This window comes from Carassius auratus, chromosome 19, assembly GCF_003368295.1.
Source record: "Carassius auratus strain Wakin chromosome 19, ASM336829v1, whole genome shotgun sequence".
In the NCBI taxonomy this organism is placed as follows: domain Eukaryota; kingdom Metazoa; phylum Chordata; class Actinopteri; order Cypriniformes; family Cyprinidae; genus Carassius; species Carassius auratus.
The window spans coordinates 7,335,600-7,356,982 of NC_039261.1; the positions used below are offsets into that span (position 1 = coordinate 7,335,600).

At 37.6% G+C, this 21,383-nt stretch overlaps 1 protein-coding gene across 6 annotated transcripts in view; it reads left to right on the forward strand.

The window, feature by feature from the left end:
* The window catches only part of csmd3b (CUB and Sushi multiple domains 3b), a 373,951-nt gene that overhangs the window by 110,536 nt on the left and 242,032 nt on the right, over positions 1-21,383 (forward strand). For all 6 annotated transcript variants that reach the window (XM_026288598.1, XM_026288599.1, XM_026288600.1 and 3 more), the window contains exon 4: positions 19,636-19,830. In XM_026288598.1, the coding sequence (XP_026144383.1) occupies positions 19,636-19,830 (195 nt within the window). The remainder of the gene's footprint in view (positions 1-19,635; positions 19,831-21,383) is intronic.

A 21,383-nucleotide genomic window follows, 5' to 3' on the forward strand; every position in this document is an offset into this window, starting at 1 on the left:
ATGTCATCAAAGTATGACAGCAGTGATTTGCAGTTAATAATTGAAGAGCACCTGACTCTGGTTGTCAGAGCGGCAGGGAGTGTGCAAGTTTGCTTTATTTAGTTCGGTTTAGAACAGTGAGAGCGGTGCTGTGAGGCCCCATGCAGAGCTGCGCCACAGGGCTGCATGAGTTGTGAGTCTGTGTCAGGTTAACATCTGTCCTAACTCTCGGAAAGACTGTGATGTGAATCCCACTCAGTCAATGTGGGTTGGTGTGTGTAAGTAGGTGTATGTGTGTCTCTGTCTGTCATTAGTGTGGTGTTATGCCATATGTTTTTGTAAACCCACAGAGAGGATTTGTCAGGCATTGTGGTGGCAGCATGTTATTGTTCCTCGACAGAATCCATTCAAGGATTTTGTGCACATGCAGACTAGGTCTCTGCGGTATACCAGCACCAAAATTCGGCTGCAGTGTTTTTTTTTTTTTAAAGCACATTCACTGAATGTAAGATCATGTTTAATTTTTTTATTCATTTTTTTAATAAAAAAAACATCACATTTTGATTTTGAACAAAAGTAAATTAATTTGTACTCATTGGATGGTGGGAGCTTCAATGCTTAAGCATTTTTTTTTAAAATGTTTTTGCACTCAACAGCAAAATCCTCTTAATGACATGTTTTTTGTGTGTGTTTTTTTTTTTTACACATGGTTGGTTTTGATGCATTTATTTATTCATAAAATGAATAGGACGGCAGTTCTTAATCAGGCTAAAAGTATTGAAATTACTAAATAACCATTAGTATATTACAATTAAATCTTACTCTAAATAAAGCTACTAAAAATCAGTTAATCAATCAGCCAGTCAAGGTGTACAATAAAATAAAACATTTTCCCAATGTGGGACATTGAATGTGGAATGTGGGGCTTCAAATATTGTGTTGGACAACAGGGGCCCTCGAGTCAAAAATGTTGAGAACCACTGGTAATCATTATTTCTCTCTGTCAGCTTTTACTGTTCCTGGCTCTGATACCTTTACAGTTATTCTGCAGGGTCTTCTTGTAATACATGCTGCTGTCTCACCTCCATCATTATATGATGCATCTATACGTTTGGGTTCTGGCTCATATTTTCATTTAGTTGACTTGAGACATTTTCAGTGCAGCGTGCTGGAATGCTAAGTAGATTGCCAGGCTACTGATGCATGCAGATGCAGGTCAGACAGGACTAATTAAAGCAGAGTAGCTGCCATGCAGAAAGCTGCTAGTGTGCACACTTACCACAACCATGTCTGAACAAGGTGAGTCTGCAAGCCTTGTTCTATATAAGGCCGATTTGTTTCTATGTCTTTCATATATTAAAATTCAAATCTCTGGTTGCAGCACTCAGGCTCGGATGTCTCCGGGTCACCATTCACAGCAGAAGACTTGCCAGCATCCACTTTAGTGGTGGGCATGCACGGCAGTGGGATTGTAGTGGCTGTGGCAGAGGCATTGCTTTGATTGATGGGCCAGCTGAGGGAATGACCTTGAGAGGGGCAGAGTAGGTGTACGTAGAGGGATGCATTTATAGCCTTTGTAATGAAGATCCCAGCCACTTCCCCAAAATGGTTGCATTTGTTGGAGTTTGTATCCATGTGTAGATGAAAGGCACATCCGTCACCACCACTCCACACAGAGACCAGTGACATGGTTTATTTTGATAGTAGATGCTCTCTTTCCGTCTTTTCTTTTACAGAGGGTTATGGCTGTCGATTTTAATTTCAATTTTGGTAATATATAATTATATGCTGATTAATAAATCACAATCACTGTTAATAATCAATTGTCAATATTTCAATATTAATTATTTATATATGTTACTTAAAATTTACTTTACTGTATATAGCATTAGAATATAAAAACATTATTATTAAACTGATTTTAAAGCTGGGGTTTTCAACTGGGGGCCACATGGCCCCTCAGTGGGCCACAAGGGGGTACTTGACTTATTTAGGCATGTTAAAGTGTTAGATGAAGGTATTCATTAAATATATATTTTTTAATTTAATATCATTGTTTGATTCTGCTTTCTAAAGCCCTGTTCACACCCAGGACGATAACTATAAAGATAACAATAAAGATGTAGTTCTAAAAATCGTTCTTAATATTAAAGAATAGCAGAGTCCACAGCACAACTATAATGATAAAGACACAAAGAAATGCTATCGTTGGAATCACTTTCAAAGTGATTTTTCTCTAGCTGATTAATGCTAAAAAAAAAATTGAAAGCCAATCAGAATCCATCCTACTGTAACGAGCTCAATCATTTAAAAAGGCAGACGAGCATGTGCTTAGAATAAACAGAATATATCATTCACTGGTTTGGATGCTAATATCGTTGTCTTGTAGTTATAGTTCTCGGTGTGAATGGGGGTTTAATCCTGGATGGAATCATGCAGATTAATTGTGATTATTTTATTGTATTGATATAAGCAACAAAACCATTCAAAAAGTTTGGGGTTGTGTGTGTGTGTGTGTGGCATGCTGCACTACTGTGTTTTAGCGAGGAACTAGGAGCACGCGGCAGAATTACCACAAATACAATCTTTATTCTCCGTAACCTCAAGGAACATGGAACACACACAGAGCTGGAGATTGACGAACAATAGGAGACAAAGGAAACTCAGAACAGGAAACACTTTAAATACACAATTTAATCAGGGGAAGACGAGACACACCCGGAATCAATGACAAAATGAACTTGGAAAAAAACCTTGGACAAACGATTACAAAACTGAGACTGAGCAAAGACAGGAACTGTAAAACCAAATATGAACATGGAGGGAGCACATGGGAGAAAAACACACACAAAACATGGACAGAGTCTGACTATATAGACATATATGTGTGTGTGTGTGTGTGTGTGTGTGTTTGTGTGTGTGATAAAAATAAAATAAAAAAGCTTCTTTTGCTCCGAATCCGAATCTTCTAAGGATTTCTGAAGGATTAAGTGACACTAAAGACTGGAGTAATGACTGCTGACAGTTCAGCTTTGTTATATTAGGAATAATTACATTTTTAAATATATTCCAATAGAAAATAGTTATTTTAAAGTATAATATTATTTCACAATATTGCTAATTTAGCACAAGACTTCTTCCTACAACATAAAAAAATTAAATAAAAATCTTACTTTTCTGTCTGTACAAATTTTCAATATATTTCTGTGTATTATTTTGCTGAATAGTGTAACTGCAGTATTTGTACTGTAACAATATGAAAGCCAATGGTTTAATTTTTTTTGGGGGGGAAAGTGTCTTTATTATGATCATCTTTTTTTTGGGGGGGGGGGTCTTTAGCATCAAAGTTAAAAAAAAAATCCTTACTTAGACTGCATTTCATTTGAGTATATCCTCAGAAGGAGGTTTAGTCAAATATAGCTGCACTCTTGGGATTTTTCTTTTCAGCAAATTTGTCAGTCAAACTATAACTAGTTTAGAAAGACACACACAAACAGTAAAAATCCTCTTAAGGACTAACACAAAAGCACATATTCACAATCACACCATTTGTATGGATCATTTAACATACACACGGTGAAAGAAAGTAGAGGCATTCACAACACACTCTCTCTCTCTCTCACACACACACACACACACACAGCGCTACTCCTGTGGGGTTATCAAAGCAGGGGTATCTCGTGGGACAGCTTACACCCGTCTCCTCCGGTTCCATCTGACTGGCTGGTGACTGACGCCGCCTGCTTCCCCACCAGATTTAACATGCCGCTCCAGAGTGTGCATGAGGCACAGGAACTAGATCAAAGAAAGCAAGAAGTGCAAAAAATCCATCCTTTGCTCTTTTATGTCCTCTGGCGTTACGATTTTTTCAGTAATATATTAGTTTAGAATACTCACGAATGTAGGACACATCAGTATGTATAATTTATAATACCAGGTGACACACACAGTGGTTTGTTGAATGCTGTAAGGATCTGTATGACTAGATAATTAGAAATGTCATTATTTACATGCCCTCACATCATTCCAAACCTGTATGACTTTATTCCATGAAACACACAGGATTTTTTTTCTGGTCTCCCTCTTCTCTGTATAACTTCTCTGTATATAGGGGAGAGTGAGACAGCATTCGATCCAACCCTTCCTGCAGAAAGGAGAGCACAACCATGATCGGCATCTACGGGGGTCTTACTGTCGGAAAGAAAACCAATCGGTGAACAAGTTTCACTTCAGCGTGTAAGCGTCTCTTGTAGAGGGCACTCTAGCTGAAGTGATGGGGTTTACTACCGCTGGAGGTAGACTGCCTAGAATATCTGCATCCAATCCAGAGACTAAACATGGAGGTTCCGCTGGTCTTTCTGAGAAAGGAGATCCTTCCTCAGAGGAATAGGCCAAGGAGGGACTGTCGCGAGGAGCATCATTTCTGGGAACCAAGTCCGATTGGGCCATTATGGCGCTACTAAGAGGACATGCTCCTGTCATGCCTGACCTTGCACAGTGTCTGTGCGAGAGGGCTCACGGGAGGAAATGCATACTTTCTACAGCTGGCAGTGGGGTGTGTCCGGAGAGGCAAACAGGTCTACCTGAGCATCCTCAAAGCGTCTCCAAATCAGCTGGACTGTCTTGGAGTGGAGTCACCATTCACCCGGAAGGGCGGGCTGATGTGAGAGCTCATCAGCTGCTCAATTGAGCTCGCCTGGGATGTGAGCAGTACGAAGTGACCTCAGATGCTTCTGACTCCAAAGGAGGAGATGGCGGGCGAGTTGCAACATGCAATGGGAGGGTAGACTTCCTTGATGGTTGATGGTCGCAGTATTGTCCGTCCGGACCAGTACATGCTTGTCGTGTAGCAACTATTTGAATCAGGGCAGAGCAAGGCATGCTGCTAACAACTGGAGGCAGTTGATATGCCACTGCTGTCGAGGTCCTGTCCAGCATGCAGCACATCCTGGAACCAGTCATCCAGCCACAAGAGCTCGGGAGATGGATCTGACTCAGGCAACGCCAATTTCCTAGATGGAGGCAATGCAGCCGGGTCTTCATCTCCAGAGCCTAGCTTGTCCCCCGATGCAGTGATCGACATCCTGTCATCTGCCCGGGCTCAGAATGAGATGCTAGACCCCGCATCCAGTGGCTCAGCAACCTCATCATGGAACACCATGGGGTGTGATGTCCTGGGGGATGAAGGACCCACAGATGTGTACTCGGTGGGAAAGCCCTCACTGTAATCCTCAGATCTGCCCTGACCATATGCTGAAGTAGTCCTCCGCTGCTATGAGACAGAGGAACTAGAATGGGGCATTGCAAGGGGGACTCCCCCTCGTTTCATGAAGAGGAGTCTCGATTGCAATGGTCATGTTCCCACATTGAGAACATGAATCATCCACGAGCGCTGCCTCAGTGTGTTCAAAGTTCAGGCACGAGATGCAGTGATCGTAACCATCAGTCGGAGCCAGGGAGCGACCGCATCCAGCAGCACGGGTTTAAAAAGACATTGCATCACTCGTGGAGCTCTTTTAGAACTTGCATTGTTAGATTTAAGTGCTGAAGCATCCATGGGAGGTCGCAGCCAGATCCCAATTCAGCAGTCACTGCTGACATAATACTGAACGTGACTGACTGAAAGAGAAGTTAAGTTCTAAAAAAAAAAAAAAAAAGTGTATATTTGTAGTAGACATTTAAAAGAGTTATGTACACACACAATTACATACAAATAATGTAAGTAGAAACAGAGTGAACATAGCTTTGCAATAGTTTAACACGTGTAAGTTATATATATATATTTTATAATGGATTAATAATAATGAGTAATAAATGTGACCTTGGACCACAAAACCAGTCATAAGTAGCACTTTGTACATTTGTAGCAATAGCCAAAAATACATTGTATGGGTCAAAATTATACAAAAAAATATGCCAAAAATCATTAGGATATTGAGCAAAGATCATGTTCCATGAAGATATTTAGTGAATTTCCTACCATAAATATATCAAAACATCAAAACAAAAGGACTACATTTGGACAAATGTGGTTTTGTGGTCCAGGGTCAAAAATAATAGTAATAAATAAATAATAAAGAATAGTAGAAATGACTCTACTTCGTTTTTTGTTTTTGTTTTTGTTTTTTATTATTCAGTTAATGTTCAGCACATGTATAAGTTAAATTCCCAAAAAAATAATTTGTACATTTATATATTTGTAATAAACATTTAAAAGATATATGCTCACATGCAATTATGTAAAATGAATAATATAAGTAGAAACACAGTGAATATAAAGTGTATATATATGCTACTAATTATTAAACTAATAATAAAATGCAAGATGGAAAATACAATTATCTTTTAATAATCCAATGCCTTGAGTCAATATTTAACAAGTGTTTTATAAAAAGGAGATGCACCAGAAGTTGTTGTTCTCACCCTCTTAAACTGATATGTCAATACGTGTGCAATCATATATGTTGAGAATCTGCATTGTTTAACTGTCTTTGAGTTCCAGCCTCCAACTTTCTCCAACTGCTCCCCCAGTTTCCCACAGTGCATAAACCTTTTTTACGACTGTGCCTCCTCACTCCTTCTCCTTAATATATCTTCTTGTTTTATGACATGAAGAATGTATTATACATGCAACAAAATGAGAGAGTCAGTCATGCTTTTAGTCCGTGTCCTCCTCAGGAGAACAAGTACTATCTCTGTGTTTCAGGCAGGGGCTGTTGGGAGACTTTCCATTCTCTCTTGCTATCTGAGCACCACAGCATGGCCTGTCCTTATGTTGTTCTCTTGTACATAGTTTCATGCTGGTTGCCATTTTACTCTGACATCATATAGGTCCCTGGACCCCGTGACATAATCACAGGGAATCTGTAACCTCTTTAACACATAAAAGGTTCTTAAGATAGCAGGAACAGATGACATTGGAGGGCTCTCAGTTATTCTGATTAAAGCGACTGGGATTTGCCATAAACCATCAAAGACAAGGCCATGCTGCCAAAAAATAAAAGGGATAACAAAACCAATGGCCCTGGCAATAAATAGGTATTTGAACCTTCTCAAGGGGGTTCCTTTGGAGAAATTGTTTGATTACAATCTTTCAGGCTTTGACACAACAGTACGCTTCTTCACCTGGGACGCAGGCTAAGAGGCAATGATAAAGTACCTTTTTCTCCTATTCCTTTTCTCTTTCTTTGTAAATGTATATATTTTTGGCCAGGCCCCATTTTATTTCTTCGTAGACACTGCCATTAATCTTTGCAGTCCTTTGCCTTTAACCCCCCCAGAGCTGTTGGGTTGCGAATGGGAATCATTTCATCTGCCATTCTGAAGATACAATGTTTTCTTGTACTAAGAGTGTTTGGGTGCTGTCCATGGTTCTGATCTCCTTTTCTACTAGGTTTCCTATTGCTACATCAGTCTAGATTTTGTAAGTCATATTTTGACAGTAAAGTATGATATACTCTACTGTTCAAAAGTTTGGGGTCTGTATAATTCGTTTTGGAAAGAAGTCTCCTATGTTATCTTCACCAATGCCGCATTTATTTTATTAGAATGTAATAAAATAATATTACAGTTTAAGAAAATGTAAATATATTCAAATGTAATTTATGATGTCAAAACTTAACTTTCAGCAGCAATTACTCCAGTCTTCAGTATGATGTGGTCCTTCAGAAATTATTCAGATTGCTAATTTCTTGATTTGGTGTTTAAAAAACATTTTCACAATTTTGTAATAATGTAGAAGTATTTAATGTAACTTTTATGTAATTTAATTTAAGCTTTACAATTTTGCTTTAAATACACTTGCCATTTTAAGGATCTCAATGTAATCTTGATTTATTTATTTATTTATTTTAAATACAGAATATGACAAGTACATTTTTATTATTATTATTTCTGGTAATCATCAGATGCTGTTTTTTGAGATTACCTTATACCTAACTAATACTTTAATTACCTTACCTAATATTGCATATATATATATATATATATATATATATATATATATATATATATATATATATATATATATATATATATATATATATATATATATATATATATTAGGGGTGTAACGGTTCACAAAATTCACGGTTCGGTTCGGTACGATTCACTGATGTCACGGTTCGGTTCGGTACGGTTCGGTACGTTTTAGATACAGCAAAAAGAACAAATTGGCAACAAAGTATGTTTTTTGTTTTTTTTTACATTGAACAATGATCTATTCTTTACCCATCTTCTATGGTGTTTTCTTAGCAGCATACTGTATAAAACAAAAACAGCTCCTTATTAAAAAAAAATTGAAAATGTTATATTGTTGTAGTAGTTATGAACAAATACAAAGATGTAACTTTTCATATGGAACTCTATAACTCTTTATATTGAGTGTGTTTTTACTCAATTGGTTCTCTATAGGGCTTATGTTTTTTGGAACAAAGCAGGAATTACGGTCTGGCTGAAATGGGCTCGTGAAGGAATATAGTAACGGGGATAAATTACATTAAGAATGTTCTTAAAACATGCGTTTTCCACTATAGGCGCTCGCTCACTCAGCACACGCTGAAGGCTCGTTGCAAAATGACTAAAGGGTCTTTCACACAGGACGCGATACGCGCGGCGCTGGATCCTGGGCTCAGCGTTGCCCTTCAGATACAACGCGATTTGCGCTGCACTATGCCAAGAGCAAAGTAGGTGGAGTTTTCAAAACTGCCCGTGCATACGTTCTATTTATAACAGTTCTTCTATAACGTGCAGGCCTGTTAATTGAATCGTACTGCTCAGGAAATTCCGACACAGTACAGTACTAGTCCATTTTGATTACCGTGCTTGTTTGGATGCCCCGATCGATTGGTAAAGTGCACCCAAACACCAGACCTGTTGGTTATTGGAGGATCTTCTATTTGTGGTCTGTTAAACGCATTGGCCATTTTGCAACGAGCCTTCAGCGCGTACTGAGTGAGCGAACGCCTGACCTGAGTAGCCTAACATAAACATATAAGCTGGTGTTTTTTTTTTTCTTGTTCGGGGGTGTCAGGGGCGTTGCCTGTTACGTCGTTTGGGTTATTGGGCTACCTTGTTGAACGCATATCATTATATTTCACAATTTTTTCTTTATTTTCCAAATATAATTAATTAGTCCAACGAACCGTTCGGTACATAATGCGTACCGCGTACCGAACCGAAAGCCTCGTACCGAACGGTTCAATACGAATACGCGTATCGTTACACCCCTAATATATATATATATATATATATATATATATATATATATATATATATATATATATATATATATATATATATATATATATATTCTTCTTCAATATGCTTTGTATAGGAAATAGGCTAACTCTTTTGATAATTTGATTTGCCTAATTTCAATTGCAAGGAAATACAATTTGTAGGATGGAAAAAGCTTCCCCCTCATCTTGCCCAAACGGGATTTTTATTTTAATACATATTGTTATCTATACCGTTACCATAAAGCTTTGCTAGGAATAAGTTCATGTCAAATTTATTTGACATGGAGATTTAAGGATTGCTTTAGTGGCCAACCTAATTACATTCAGAGATTTCCAATTTGGCATGAACCTTCTGAGGGCTGTAAGATGGACTCAACTCAAGCATGCCAGGAGAGGCAGACAGAGGATAATTGAGTCAGTTCTCCTGTATTGGAGGCTCGAAATGACATAAGAAAGAGAGGAGGCAGGAGAATCGAGCACAGCTGTGGAGAACATCAGTGAAAGGAGAGAAAACCTCGGGAGAATGGCTGAGAATTCAAACAGGAAACAACACAGAAACAAACAGAGGTTGCCGTTGTAATACACAGGAGATGGTGAAAGGAAGTAGTAGACAGCGATAGCTGGGAAGATACAGAGGGATGAAAAATGTAAGAGAGCTAGCAGGGGAGCTGATGTTTCTCTGACAACTAGCCACATTTGGGAGGGCTTAACAGGAATACAAGAAAAATTGAGTGAGAGGTATTTTTAGGAATTATGTGATTTAATTTTATTTACCTGTTAATTAATTTTAAAACTTACCAAGCAGCAAATGTGAGTGGTGTATTCTGTAATTGTAATAATCCGTCCGCCCGTCCGTCCATCCATGCCTATCTATTGATTTGTTTATCTATTTGTTACCTGATTTTATTGAAAAAAAAAATGTGTTAGTGTAATATTGCTTAGCTGCTAATGTCTTATTATATATATTATCTATTATTACTTAAAAAGCTGATTACTCAAATACTCTTAAGCACTGGTTTTGTTGAATTGCCTCAGCCAATATCTTTCTTGGTTCTTTTTAAAATGAAACAACCTTAGATCTTGAGTCTTTTTATTTGTATTTATATTTTTTCACTAAAGCTGTTTATAGTCAGCAGCCATTTGACTGAGTCAGTTATTGTCAAAAGATCACTTTTCAGGTAGTTCTTCTTACCTATAGCCTACATTCTTTCAAAATTAACATGGAAGAGCCTTTGAACACAGTTGTACATCATTAACATTCATGCTGGTGTACATATCAAGTACTTCTTACAGGGCTCATACACTGCAATGAAAAATGTCATTCATGGGGTCCATGATCTGACTTGATATTCTTCATTTCCCCTCCATTAGCCCATGACTCATGATGGTACCTCAGGGCTGGGATGTGGGATAAGCACTGAATATTTCATAAAATGCACAGAACTTCAGGAACAATGCTTTTGGAATGTATTATGAATCTTTGAACTGGCCTATAAAATATTACGAACCTACCTGGACTGGATTCCTTTCCGCACTCCTAGACATTCACAGCAAGAACACCAAACCTACTTTTAGTAATGACAATATTTCCATTAACTCTTTTTTTATTGATATGTTTATTGCACCTTGCAACAGACTAGCAACACCTAACAACCAACAGATTTTTGTTTGTGGTTTCTGTGGTTTCCTGGTCTGAAGAGGTCAAATAGGAACTGAAGTAGATAAATGGGGTTTCATGTGCATCTGAAATGGTCCAATATGGTCTGATCTATCTTCAACCAAATTTTTATCAGTCTGTCTGATAGAAAAAAAAAACTTCAAATGTCAAGTTTTTAACACTCATTTAACATACATTTTATTTAAAACTACTTTTTTTTTGCATATCAAAGACCCGCTGTCTATGTTTTCGCATGGTAGCTGACTCTTTTGGCATGCTAATGATGAATTATGGTCATTTTCATATTTGAAACCACAATTGGCTATTGCTTTCACATTTAAAAGGTTTTAGCAATTTGATCAATTGTGGTCAGATCAACCCACATTTGCTCAGGGCTAATAAAGACCAAAATACCACGTTTTCACAATGCAAACAGTGAATCTAGATTAGCATTTTTGGCGTTAAGATGAGTAGCATATCAATTTCCATTTCAGCATGGGTCAAATGCAATCTGTGGATGGATTTCATTAAATTATAAATGATACTCCATCCTCATAATTAGGAAATAGAAAAATGTTTGCTGTTCCGACGCACTCAGACCAGCAACAATAATTAATAACCCGAGTTAATTAATTACACCTACACAGAGCACAAAAAGCATCCCTCAATTAGTAAGAGGAGGTGAGCAAGGGCATTCTTGCCGAAGCCTGATTAAAAGGCAGCTGGAGTCCTTTTTGATGAGAATCAAAGGAAATGGCACTGTGCTGAAGATGGGCCGCTGATGGCGGGACCCATTAGTTTGCAGTCTGTCTCCTTTAGCCCGCACCTGCGAGCACAGCCCTTCCATACCAGAGCAGGCCCGCGATCAATACACAATCGAGCCGTTGCTGATCTTTAGGTTCCTCTGATGACATTAAAGTAGCAAGGTCAGATTTCCATCAAAGTTTATGAAAGCAGTCACTGAACTTATTGCTAAAATGCCTACTGCAGGGAAGGGAGGTGGGGTTGGGGGCAAATAATGAACATATTCATAGTCTATAGTCCTCCCTTTCATCTTTTGTTTGGATTCATTTACAAGAGCAATCTTACCTTTGGTTTCTGTGATCTCACAAGGCAGATGATCAAAGTGTGTGAAGCTTTGGCTTAGCCATGATGGATAGAAATAGATGAGAGTGGCGTACTATATGACGCATGTTCTCTATAATCCAACCAAGGTCTTGTGTAGACACAAATGTGTTTTGACATGCACCAACAATCAACTGCAATGGGCTTTCATTTCTGTCCATTATGCCCTCCCATTCGTAACCTCTGACATGCTGCATTGTCTATGGCTTCACTTATCAAGCCAGCAAGATAGATAGTTCAGAGAGGTACATTTGCTCTAAATGAGGTCATTTTGAAAGCGTTACGACTCCCAAAGACCGCAGAGATGATCAATTGTCAGGCCGGGCGTCTGAGCGTGTGTGTGCATTGGCTTTTTTCCAAAACATTAGGATGAAGGTGATGATATGAACCATCTTCTTTCAAAATACCAATACTTTACTAAGCCCTTTATGGTTTTGGTCAGGCTTTAAGTGACTCTTTCATTTATTGTGTCCCCCAGTTTGCTGTATCATCCATCTTTATAATAAAGTATGATTGAAAGTATGCCAGGTAGACATACTACTACCTTTTTTCACATTTGGTTTTCTCTCCCACCTTTGTTTGCTTAGTATAGAGCTACAGCTGTAATTTTTTATCTTGGGACAAATATTGAGAAAATAGTGTCAGAGTGAAACGCAGCCCATCTCAGCCAAGCAGCTGTGTGAACGCTATGCAGGACTGAGAGTCCACATCTAGCTGGAAACAAATAAATCCATCCCTTCTAGCCATGCAGTCATAATTGTGGTAATGAAAAGAGAATATCGCCATTATACCTGAATTGAACGGAGAGGCCAACAAACTCATTGCTGCTTGCTAGCAGATGGAAATGGGTTAAAGGATCTTATTATTCCTGAGGGATTGTAAGTGGATCGGTGCCTTGCTTTTCTGCCCTGAAAGGAGAATAATTTATAAGCAAAAGAGAGCGTCGAGGCGAGGTCGCAACACATTGTAATAAAGTCGCCCCTTCGGCACCAGTTTGGGCTGTATTGAAACCCAATTGGGATGCTAATGTGCTGGGCAGAGGTGGGGCCTCTTAGGTCATATGCCTCTGGAAAACATCAAGTTGTTTTCTGCTCGTCTTAAGCTGCCGGATGACAGGCTCTTCCTCCGGAGGGATGAAATGTTTGTTTTTCTAACATGGCATCGTCATGTTGAAGTTGAGTCTTCTTGGACCTTGTCGCACAAAAGGCTGGGGGATATCGTCAGGGTCTCTACTGAACCTCCATGTGCTGATGGGAGAAGACAGCTGTTTGTGAAAATTGCCGTCTCAATTTTAGCATGCATGAGTAGTTCTTTAGAGGACACTTGGGTAATTATAAAAAAAAAAAACTTTGCTTTTTTTCTTCTTTTTTTTTTAAAAAATATGATGTAGATGAAAATGGCATCTACATTCTACATTACATGATTTATTATGAATGGGATCTCTAATAACAGTTGTCTTGTTATCATGTATATTTCCAAGAATTTGTTATTTTGCTTGCATAAGTTTTGCTACCCCAGTAGCATGAAACATTTTGACTGCAGTGAGGCATACTGTAGAAGTAATTGGTTTTTAATTGGTTTTAAAAAGCAGCAAAATGTGTCCAGTAGCTTATAATTTTATAAAAGCAAATTTATTCAGTTGATTTTGTGTCATTTGATCTGTACAATTGTTTCCATCTTTTCTATGGACTTTTTAGGCTTTACCCTGTCATACCAATTAAGCTGTAAAAGTAGTAGATATGATTTCTTAAAGAAAATGCCTTTTTGTTTCATATTAAAATAATGTTGAAAGTTTCAACCAAAAAATGAAAATGGTCATAATTTACTCAATCTTAAAATCTGTCATTTCAAAGTTCTCGTAAGAGTTTCTTTTTTGGTACTGAAAGAAGATACTGCAAAATGTCTCATTATTATTTTGTCCACCCAATGTAAGTCCATGGTGTCTTTTGGACCCCAGCATTCCTCAAAATATATTTCTATTTTGTTCCACAGAAGACAGAAAATCTTAAAGGTTTGAAATAACATGATAGTAGTTAAACTGTGTTTTCCTTGTAAACCACAAATGCCTTGTTGAAACTAAACAGTATTTTAACATTTACGGAACATTACCTTTCACTTTTGTTGGTAAGCAGTAGCGACTTATATTGTACCTTAATATGCAACGACAGCCTAAAAACCATAAGCACTCCAGCGCTAACAAAACATTGTTCTGTTCTGAGAATCCCAACCAGACACAGCAACTGTGGTTTAACAAATGACATGTGTTCGGGGCAGGGAATCCTTATTTCTGTGTTCAGGAAACCTCTTTCAAACAGTTATTATTTTGCAGTTCCTTTTAGTGATGCTATTGGGAATGACACTTGCCCTTTAACTAAACAAGAACAACAACAAGAACAACAACAACTTTAGAAGAAAGCGAACTAGTAGTAGCAGCCAATATTTAATCATCTTAAAATGCCAATACTACTTTATATCAACTAGCTTATGGCCCGTTTAATTAGAAACATTGTGCTGAAAGAGAATTAAACACCTTCCTGTTAGCACTTTGCTGTCCACCCACGTACTGGAGATACTGGAGATTTTTGCGACTCCAAAAAAAAACCATCTGAAAGAACATCCCGCTTTTTTTTACAAATGCAATCGATAGACCACATATTAGCTGGTACAAAAGATGGAACATTGAGGGCAGGAAATGCCCTGTCACCCTAGAGTCCAAGCTGCAAGGTCCAGCCCCAGCGCTACATGTCTAAGGCAGCGGGATGGTGATGAATGGCCAGCCCAAACGGAGGTCTGCTGATAAGAAACCCAGCCAGTTCTACAGTTTAAAACCCATTCCCCAACCTAACGTTGAGTCTTTAGCTTAGATATGTGTAGTGAAATGAATCTTCAAACCAACTGATACTGGCATAGCCTCAATTTGTTTTCGAGCCAAGTGTGTGATTCACCGTCTTCTACATTTCAGGGTTTTAATTCTGTGAATTGTTTCCACCACCCCCCTTACTGTTAATGAAAAATGTATAAAAATCTGTTCTCTAAAGAACTTCTGCTTTCAAAGTCGCTAAGATTTTCTGTGTTGAATCCTCAACGTGTTTAAGCAGTTCAAGCAAAATTGCAAAGAAAAAATAAATGCCAGAGGGACTGTGCGCATGAATACAGCTGCCACAAATAATAAATCCTTGCAATGTACAATTTTGGCAGGATTTCTCGAAATTTTCTCGAATTTTACACGACTACGCACTTGCTGTTAGAGATGCCCCAAAAATATGTCATTGCTAACATTTTCTATGCTTTGCATCTTCGGGAAGTTTCTTAATAAAACAGAAGACAAGGAACGGAGACCGGTGCAACAGTGTCTTTGTTAGATCACTAGAAAAGATGAAAGAATACTGTTCCTGGCACTTTCTCATTATAGCCCCTTTGAGTGCTTCTTAGCCATTCAGAACGGGAGAACTTGCTGTTCTTTCTATGAATATGGATTTGTACAGATTGTTTGAATGATACATTCGTTTGAATATATGACCTGGTTTTTTCCAAAGCGGTCGGAGAACTCCACAGGAAAACCAGACAGCTCTGTGTTGCTTCCTTACAGGCGATTTCTAAGTAAACCTGACACTGAATGCGACGGTGGCGGCTGCAGTTTGAAGGGCAGTAGAATCTTTTACAGAAACTCTTCAAGAGGGCTGAAGAGAGGATCGTGATGGGCCAGTGAAGGGCATTAACAAGCTTAGATGTTATCCCCCTTGTCACTCTGTAGCTCACACTGCTCCTCAGACCCCTGGAGAAGGCCAGTCTCTCCCTGGGGCATGCCTGTGTCACACAGACTTATCAGCGAGATTACTGGAAGATTTGTAACCTTTGCTAAATCATACTGGAATTCAGTCAGATGGCTCAGTCTTTATGCAAATATGAAGCAGGGGAGACAGCTTGCACTACTGTTTTAATATAAAAGTATTTTTAAATTTGTTTATGGATGGACAAAATAAGTAGTAACTGTGATACGTTTGTGCCTCTGGGGATTTAATTTATATACATATATTATACAACGTGTGTTGAATTCATTATAAGAAGTAGTAGTATAAATTATTATACACTAATAAAATTTTTATTTTTTATCGTTCGATTTCCATTGAATGTATTAATCTGTTTATAAATAGTACACTTATTTTTATTTTAAAATGTATATGTTGAAATTATCATTAACCAACTGTAAAAAAAAAATTTGTTCATGATTTGTAATGCTCTAACTTATTTAATAAATATAAATAAAATTATCGAATTGCAAGACTGATCATGTGATCCCAATATGGCATGCACATTAAGAAATAAGGATGCATTGGAATGCTTTTTAAAAAGAGTCCATACAGGCAGGGCCGGTGCGTGCCTATAGGCGAACTAGGCAGCCGCCTAGGGCGGCAGCTCAGCCAGGGCGGCAAGAAAGACGGAAGGCGAGAGAGCGAAAGCGAGAGAGAGAGAGAGAGAATTATTAATTAATTTGTTTGTTTTACATTAGGTTACAATTATCGCACTTATATAAACAGCATTTTTTTAACCCACTCCATTAGTATAATTTTAAATTCACTTTAAATTTAGAATAAAAATTCCCGCCCGGCCGCGCTCTATTAGTATATGTGTGCAAAATACTTTAATGTATATTAAAAATGTCAAAATGAATAAAATTAGGCTATCTGGTCATTAGTACAAAAGACGATCGCTTTTAAATGAGAAACAAGGCTCATATTTGAAATTCATCGCCTCCGTTCCGTGTAAGAGCGCTTTTCACTGTTTCGAGACCATGAGTGCGTATTTGGATTTTAAAATGACATCGCATCTCTCAAAAAAAGGAGAATACAACTTCATGGTTGCTTAAGACTGGAAAAGGCCCTGACTCATGGAGACTCGTGGGACGTTGATGGGCTGACTGCTTTGGGCAGACGCCTGGCTGCTGGATCTAAACCACTGGATGCGCTTAAATTCATCTGTGAAAAAGGGATGGAATAAATTTTTCCAAAAAATTTTGTAGCATTGAGAGTGCTTCTCACTCTCGTCGTCACTGTGAGCTCTGGAGAACACAGTTTCTCAAAGCTTAAACTGATTAAAAATGATTTCCAAAGTACAAGTTGAACTCGAGGACGCAATCAAAGCGTTTGTCGCTGCGAAAGCCTGACGCGCACGCTTCTGAAATGTAGGCTAGTTGTGTGAATGTGTGTTTGTGTGTATCAGTCAAGAAAAAAATCGAAACCTCCAGTACTTATGAGCTAAAAAGTTGTGTGCATCTGTTTAGTTTTATTCTGTACACTATATATTATAAAACAGAAATCATATGCAGCTGTGTACATTGTTGCATTGTGTACTTTTTTCACGTTGCAGTATGGAAAAAAACACGTTTTTATTTGAGTGTAATTTTATAGATTAAAAAATAATAATAATTTGTTTACATGCATCTTAAGGATACATAATTGTGAGTGTGAGGTTGGGGCGGCATGATCGTGCTCTGCCTAGAGTGGCATTTGAGCTTGCGCCGGCCCTGCATACAGGCTTCTCATGCCTGATGACCGGCACAGAGACACTCACTTAAAATGACAAAGCATGGCATGGACAGTTGGCTGATTTTGTTGTCTTTTCTACTGATGTACCGGATCTCTCATTTTCGTTTCATTGATATTCCCATCGGCCTCAATGACAAACGCGAGTTATCCATCACCACTCTAAATGGCAAAATTGACAACCCTCAAGGGCTTTGAATGCCTGTTTTGCTGACACAAGATTATCACATTTATCCTTTTTTATTTAATCCTTCCAATGTGACGCTTTTTCACATCCAACATGGTGTTGGCGGTTGGATGCTTGTTGCCGACACTTTAATTTCCTAAATGCTAATCGGGCGTCAGCAGGTTATAACCGAAACAATTAACATGCAGAAAGAAGATCTTCTTATTTTGCAAATAACACTCCAACAATCACCATCATGGTCTTTAAATTATCCAGCCATAACATACTGAGATCAGAGGCCACTGTTTTGACAAGGAGGAGGCATGTTCGGTTGATGTCCATCATTTAATTCAACCCGTTTCTCTTGCTCTGAGATAGAGGTAATTAGGAATATTAAATAAAGGGAGTTGCCAAGTGAATAACTAAGGCCATGGATATGACTTTGTTCTGCTGCATGACTTTTTACAGGAGTCCAGTGCATCAAAATCATAATGTTGCTCATTATTAGGGAAAACTAGGGGTCTAATGTGTTTATTTAAAGATTATTGGCGCTTTGTTATTTATGTCGGTCATTAAGAAACCCTAGCCACACTATGGATTATATTTTACATGTTTGAAACTCCAAAGATCATTACGAGCAAGACTTTTAGCTAGAAATCCATATTTTGCCAAGCATTTGTGATTACTTAATAAATAATTACAAAAGTACTAAACAAAACCAAAGCCTCTGGGGAAAAAAGCTAAGTGGCATATTGCAGGGTAACATTGTACAATGGAACAGTCTTTTGTAAAAGATTATTATGAGTATTTGTTCTAGTAGTTAGAATTAGAAAGTGTTTTGTGTGACTAAAGGATGGCATCTCAACATAGTTCTTGGCCAAATGTTTTTTTTTTATGCTTTTGTATTTTTACATGATATTTGCGTCAGAGCTTTTTAAGTAAGTCTTCATTTTTTCCTTTATGTGATTAATGTTCTTGCTGTATTGTTTGATGTAATGAAGTCATTAATCTTGCTCGATATATCCTCTGTTTGTTACTTTTCTTGACCTAATCAATAGTCATTCATAAAATCAGCCAGAAAAAATGCTATTATATAATTTAAGTTGTGGTCAATACACTCTGGTTTGCTTTTGCAATCCTTTCTGTCTTCAGAAATAAAGATACAATAAGAAGTCTGGTTTAAGGTCTATAAACAACCTCTAGAAGCCTCTAGACAACTCTTAGAGTTGTCTGTCTAAACCTTCTAAAAGTCAGCAGTGAATTCATGGCCTCCCACTAGCAAGATGTGTGACGCCAAGCCATGTGTAACAGCGCAATCAGTGTACCTCTCTCTTTATTTCCCAAACTAGTCCCTGGGCCACATTAATTTCTGAGTGCTACCGCTGTGCCCTTGGTTTGGATCCAACCAGGACATAAAGCATGAATTGGCGATTAAACAACAAATAATTCAGATAAAATGTTGTGCTCTTGCTCCCGTAGCCCTTGGCTTGTCAGTGTGGCATGGTAATAGTGCCAAGAGTAATTTTGTTTACTATGAATTGCAAGGAAAAACTTGTTTACATTCTTGAATGTATGGTGTATAACTGGTCTCAGCCAACACTGAGAAATAGATTGCCAAAATACATCTATGATAAAATAAAATAAAAATTTGCACTGTTCAAATGTATATATATATATATATATATATATATATATATATATATATATATATATATATATATATATATATATATATATATATTTGTGTCCAACCAAAGCAAGCATGATCCAAATATACATATAATACAAATATATATATATATATATATATATATATATATATATATATATATATATATATGGGATTTTACTATTAAAATATTACTATTTTTACTGTTATAGTAGTATATGAATGACATATTCTAAAAGTGATATTTTCCTTTTCAGAATTGCAGAGTAGTTCTTGTGGGAACCCTGGTGTCCCACCTAAAGGCATCCTGTATGGGACGCGCTTTAATGTAGGCGACAAGATCCGCTACAGCTGTGTAACCGGCTACGTGCTGGACGGCCATCCTCAGCTCACCTGTGTGACCAATGCAGGCAATGCTGCTGTATGGGACTTCCCAGTGCCCATCTGCAGAGGTAAGCAACCAGCGAAATATCTCTATGTGTGACGTGCATGAACGATACACTGCAAGCGTGTGCGTGTTTGTGTGTTTCCCTGCATGAGTCTTTGATGTTTTTCTGTGATCTTTTGTCCTTGCGGATGCTTGTGCGTATATGCGTGCATGTATGGGTGAATATGTATGGACGAGTGGCTATAGTGGGATATAAGTACTAGGTTATTTTGATTAGAAATGGCGCAACAGATCGAGCCTTTCATTTTGAGATCTCTTGAACATTAGAACTACATCACATCTTTGCTCTTGTCAGCTCTTACATTTCCATGTTTATTTCCTCTCTTTCTATTTCAATCTTCCATTCTTTTCATTTAAACCACCATAAGGGTCCTTTTGCATTTATTTGACTCTTTCAATCAGTTTTTGATTCCCTATCATAATTCGGCTCACTTTACTTGCCCACACTGTTGTTTTTCCCCTGAAAAGATGAGTCAGGACTCTATGTTTGTTGCAAAGGTATCAAGATTTATTGTCCTATGTTCAGACCAATTATAATGTGCATTAGCCATGACCATTCTCAAATAAGAATCTCTCCATAGACAGCCTGCGTCGGTTTCTGCTCCAGCGTTTTTAATAGAAAGAGGGAAATGACAGCGTCTGGATCATGCTTGCTTTGGTTGGACACAAATTGCAAAGCCAACTGTGCTTGAATAGAAAATAGCCTGAGGTACTAAAATGTGGAGCCTCAACCTGGCCCAGAATACAGTGGGGTATGGAGGAGCAGACCACTGTGTTTGCTGCACTTATCATCTGGCACTTTCATAAGGGAACAACTTTAAGCTTTAATGTCTTGTATGTGTGGATATGTTTTGATTATTGGATGTTTTGTTAACTAAGGAATTGCATAGAGTACTGTAGCATAGATCTGATTTTTATTCCTCATTAAGCATGTTTTATAATGCATTTTGGGTTTTGTCTCTCCTATTGGTGCATTTAGTCATTGAATATTCATAAAAACATCAAAGAGCATTCTTAATGTTCTACTTGTAAGTTACCTTGACAAAAAGTGAATCTTTGTGTTAGATGGTATCTATAAGTAGATGGGAGAATTTAACATAAAAGCAACTCTGAAATTGTTTTTGACCGGCAATTTACAGTTACCATTAATTTTAGATTAATGGGGGGAAAATTTTAAATCTTAAATCAGGGGACCTTTAGAAATACTGCTTCCGCAAATGTCAATGTTATGCTAAAATTCTCTAATGTATGCATCTCGGAATGCAGAAGTGGAGATATAAAAAGCTCTCAAGAATATTTGTGGCCAACTTGCACTTTACGTTTCCACTTGTAATTGCATTATGGATACTCTGGATTATTTATTAATTATTTTTATTATTTATTTACTTACTTTTTTGTTAACCTAAGTATTATTATTATTTATCTAACATGATTATATTTGAATGCTTGTATATATTCACTATGAATTATTTTAATGTATTCCTATTTTTCGGAATAAATATATAATAAACAAACATATATATATATATATATATATATATATATATATATACACAT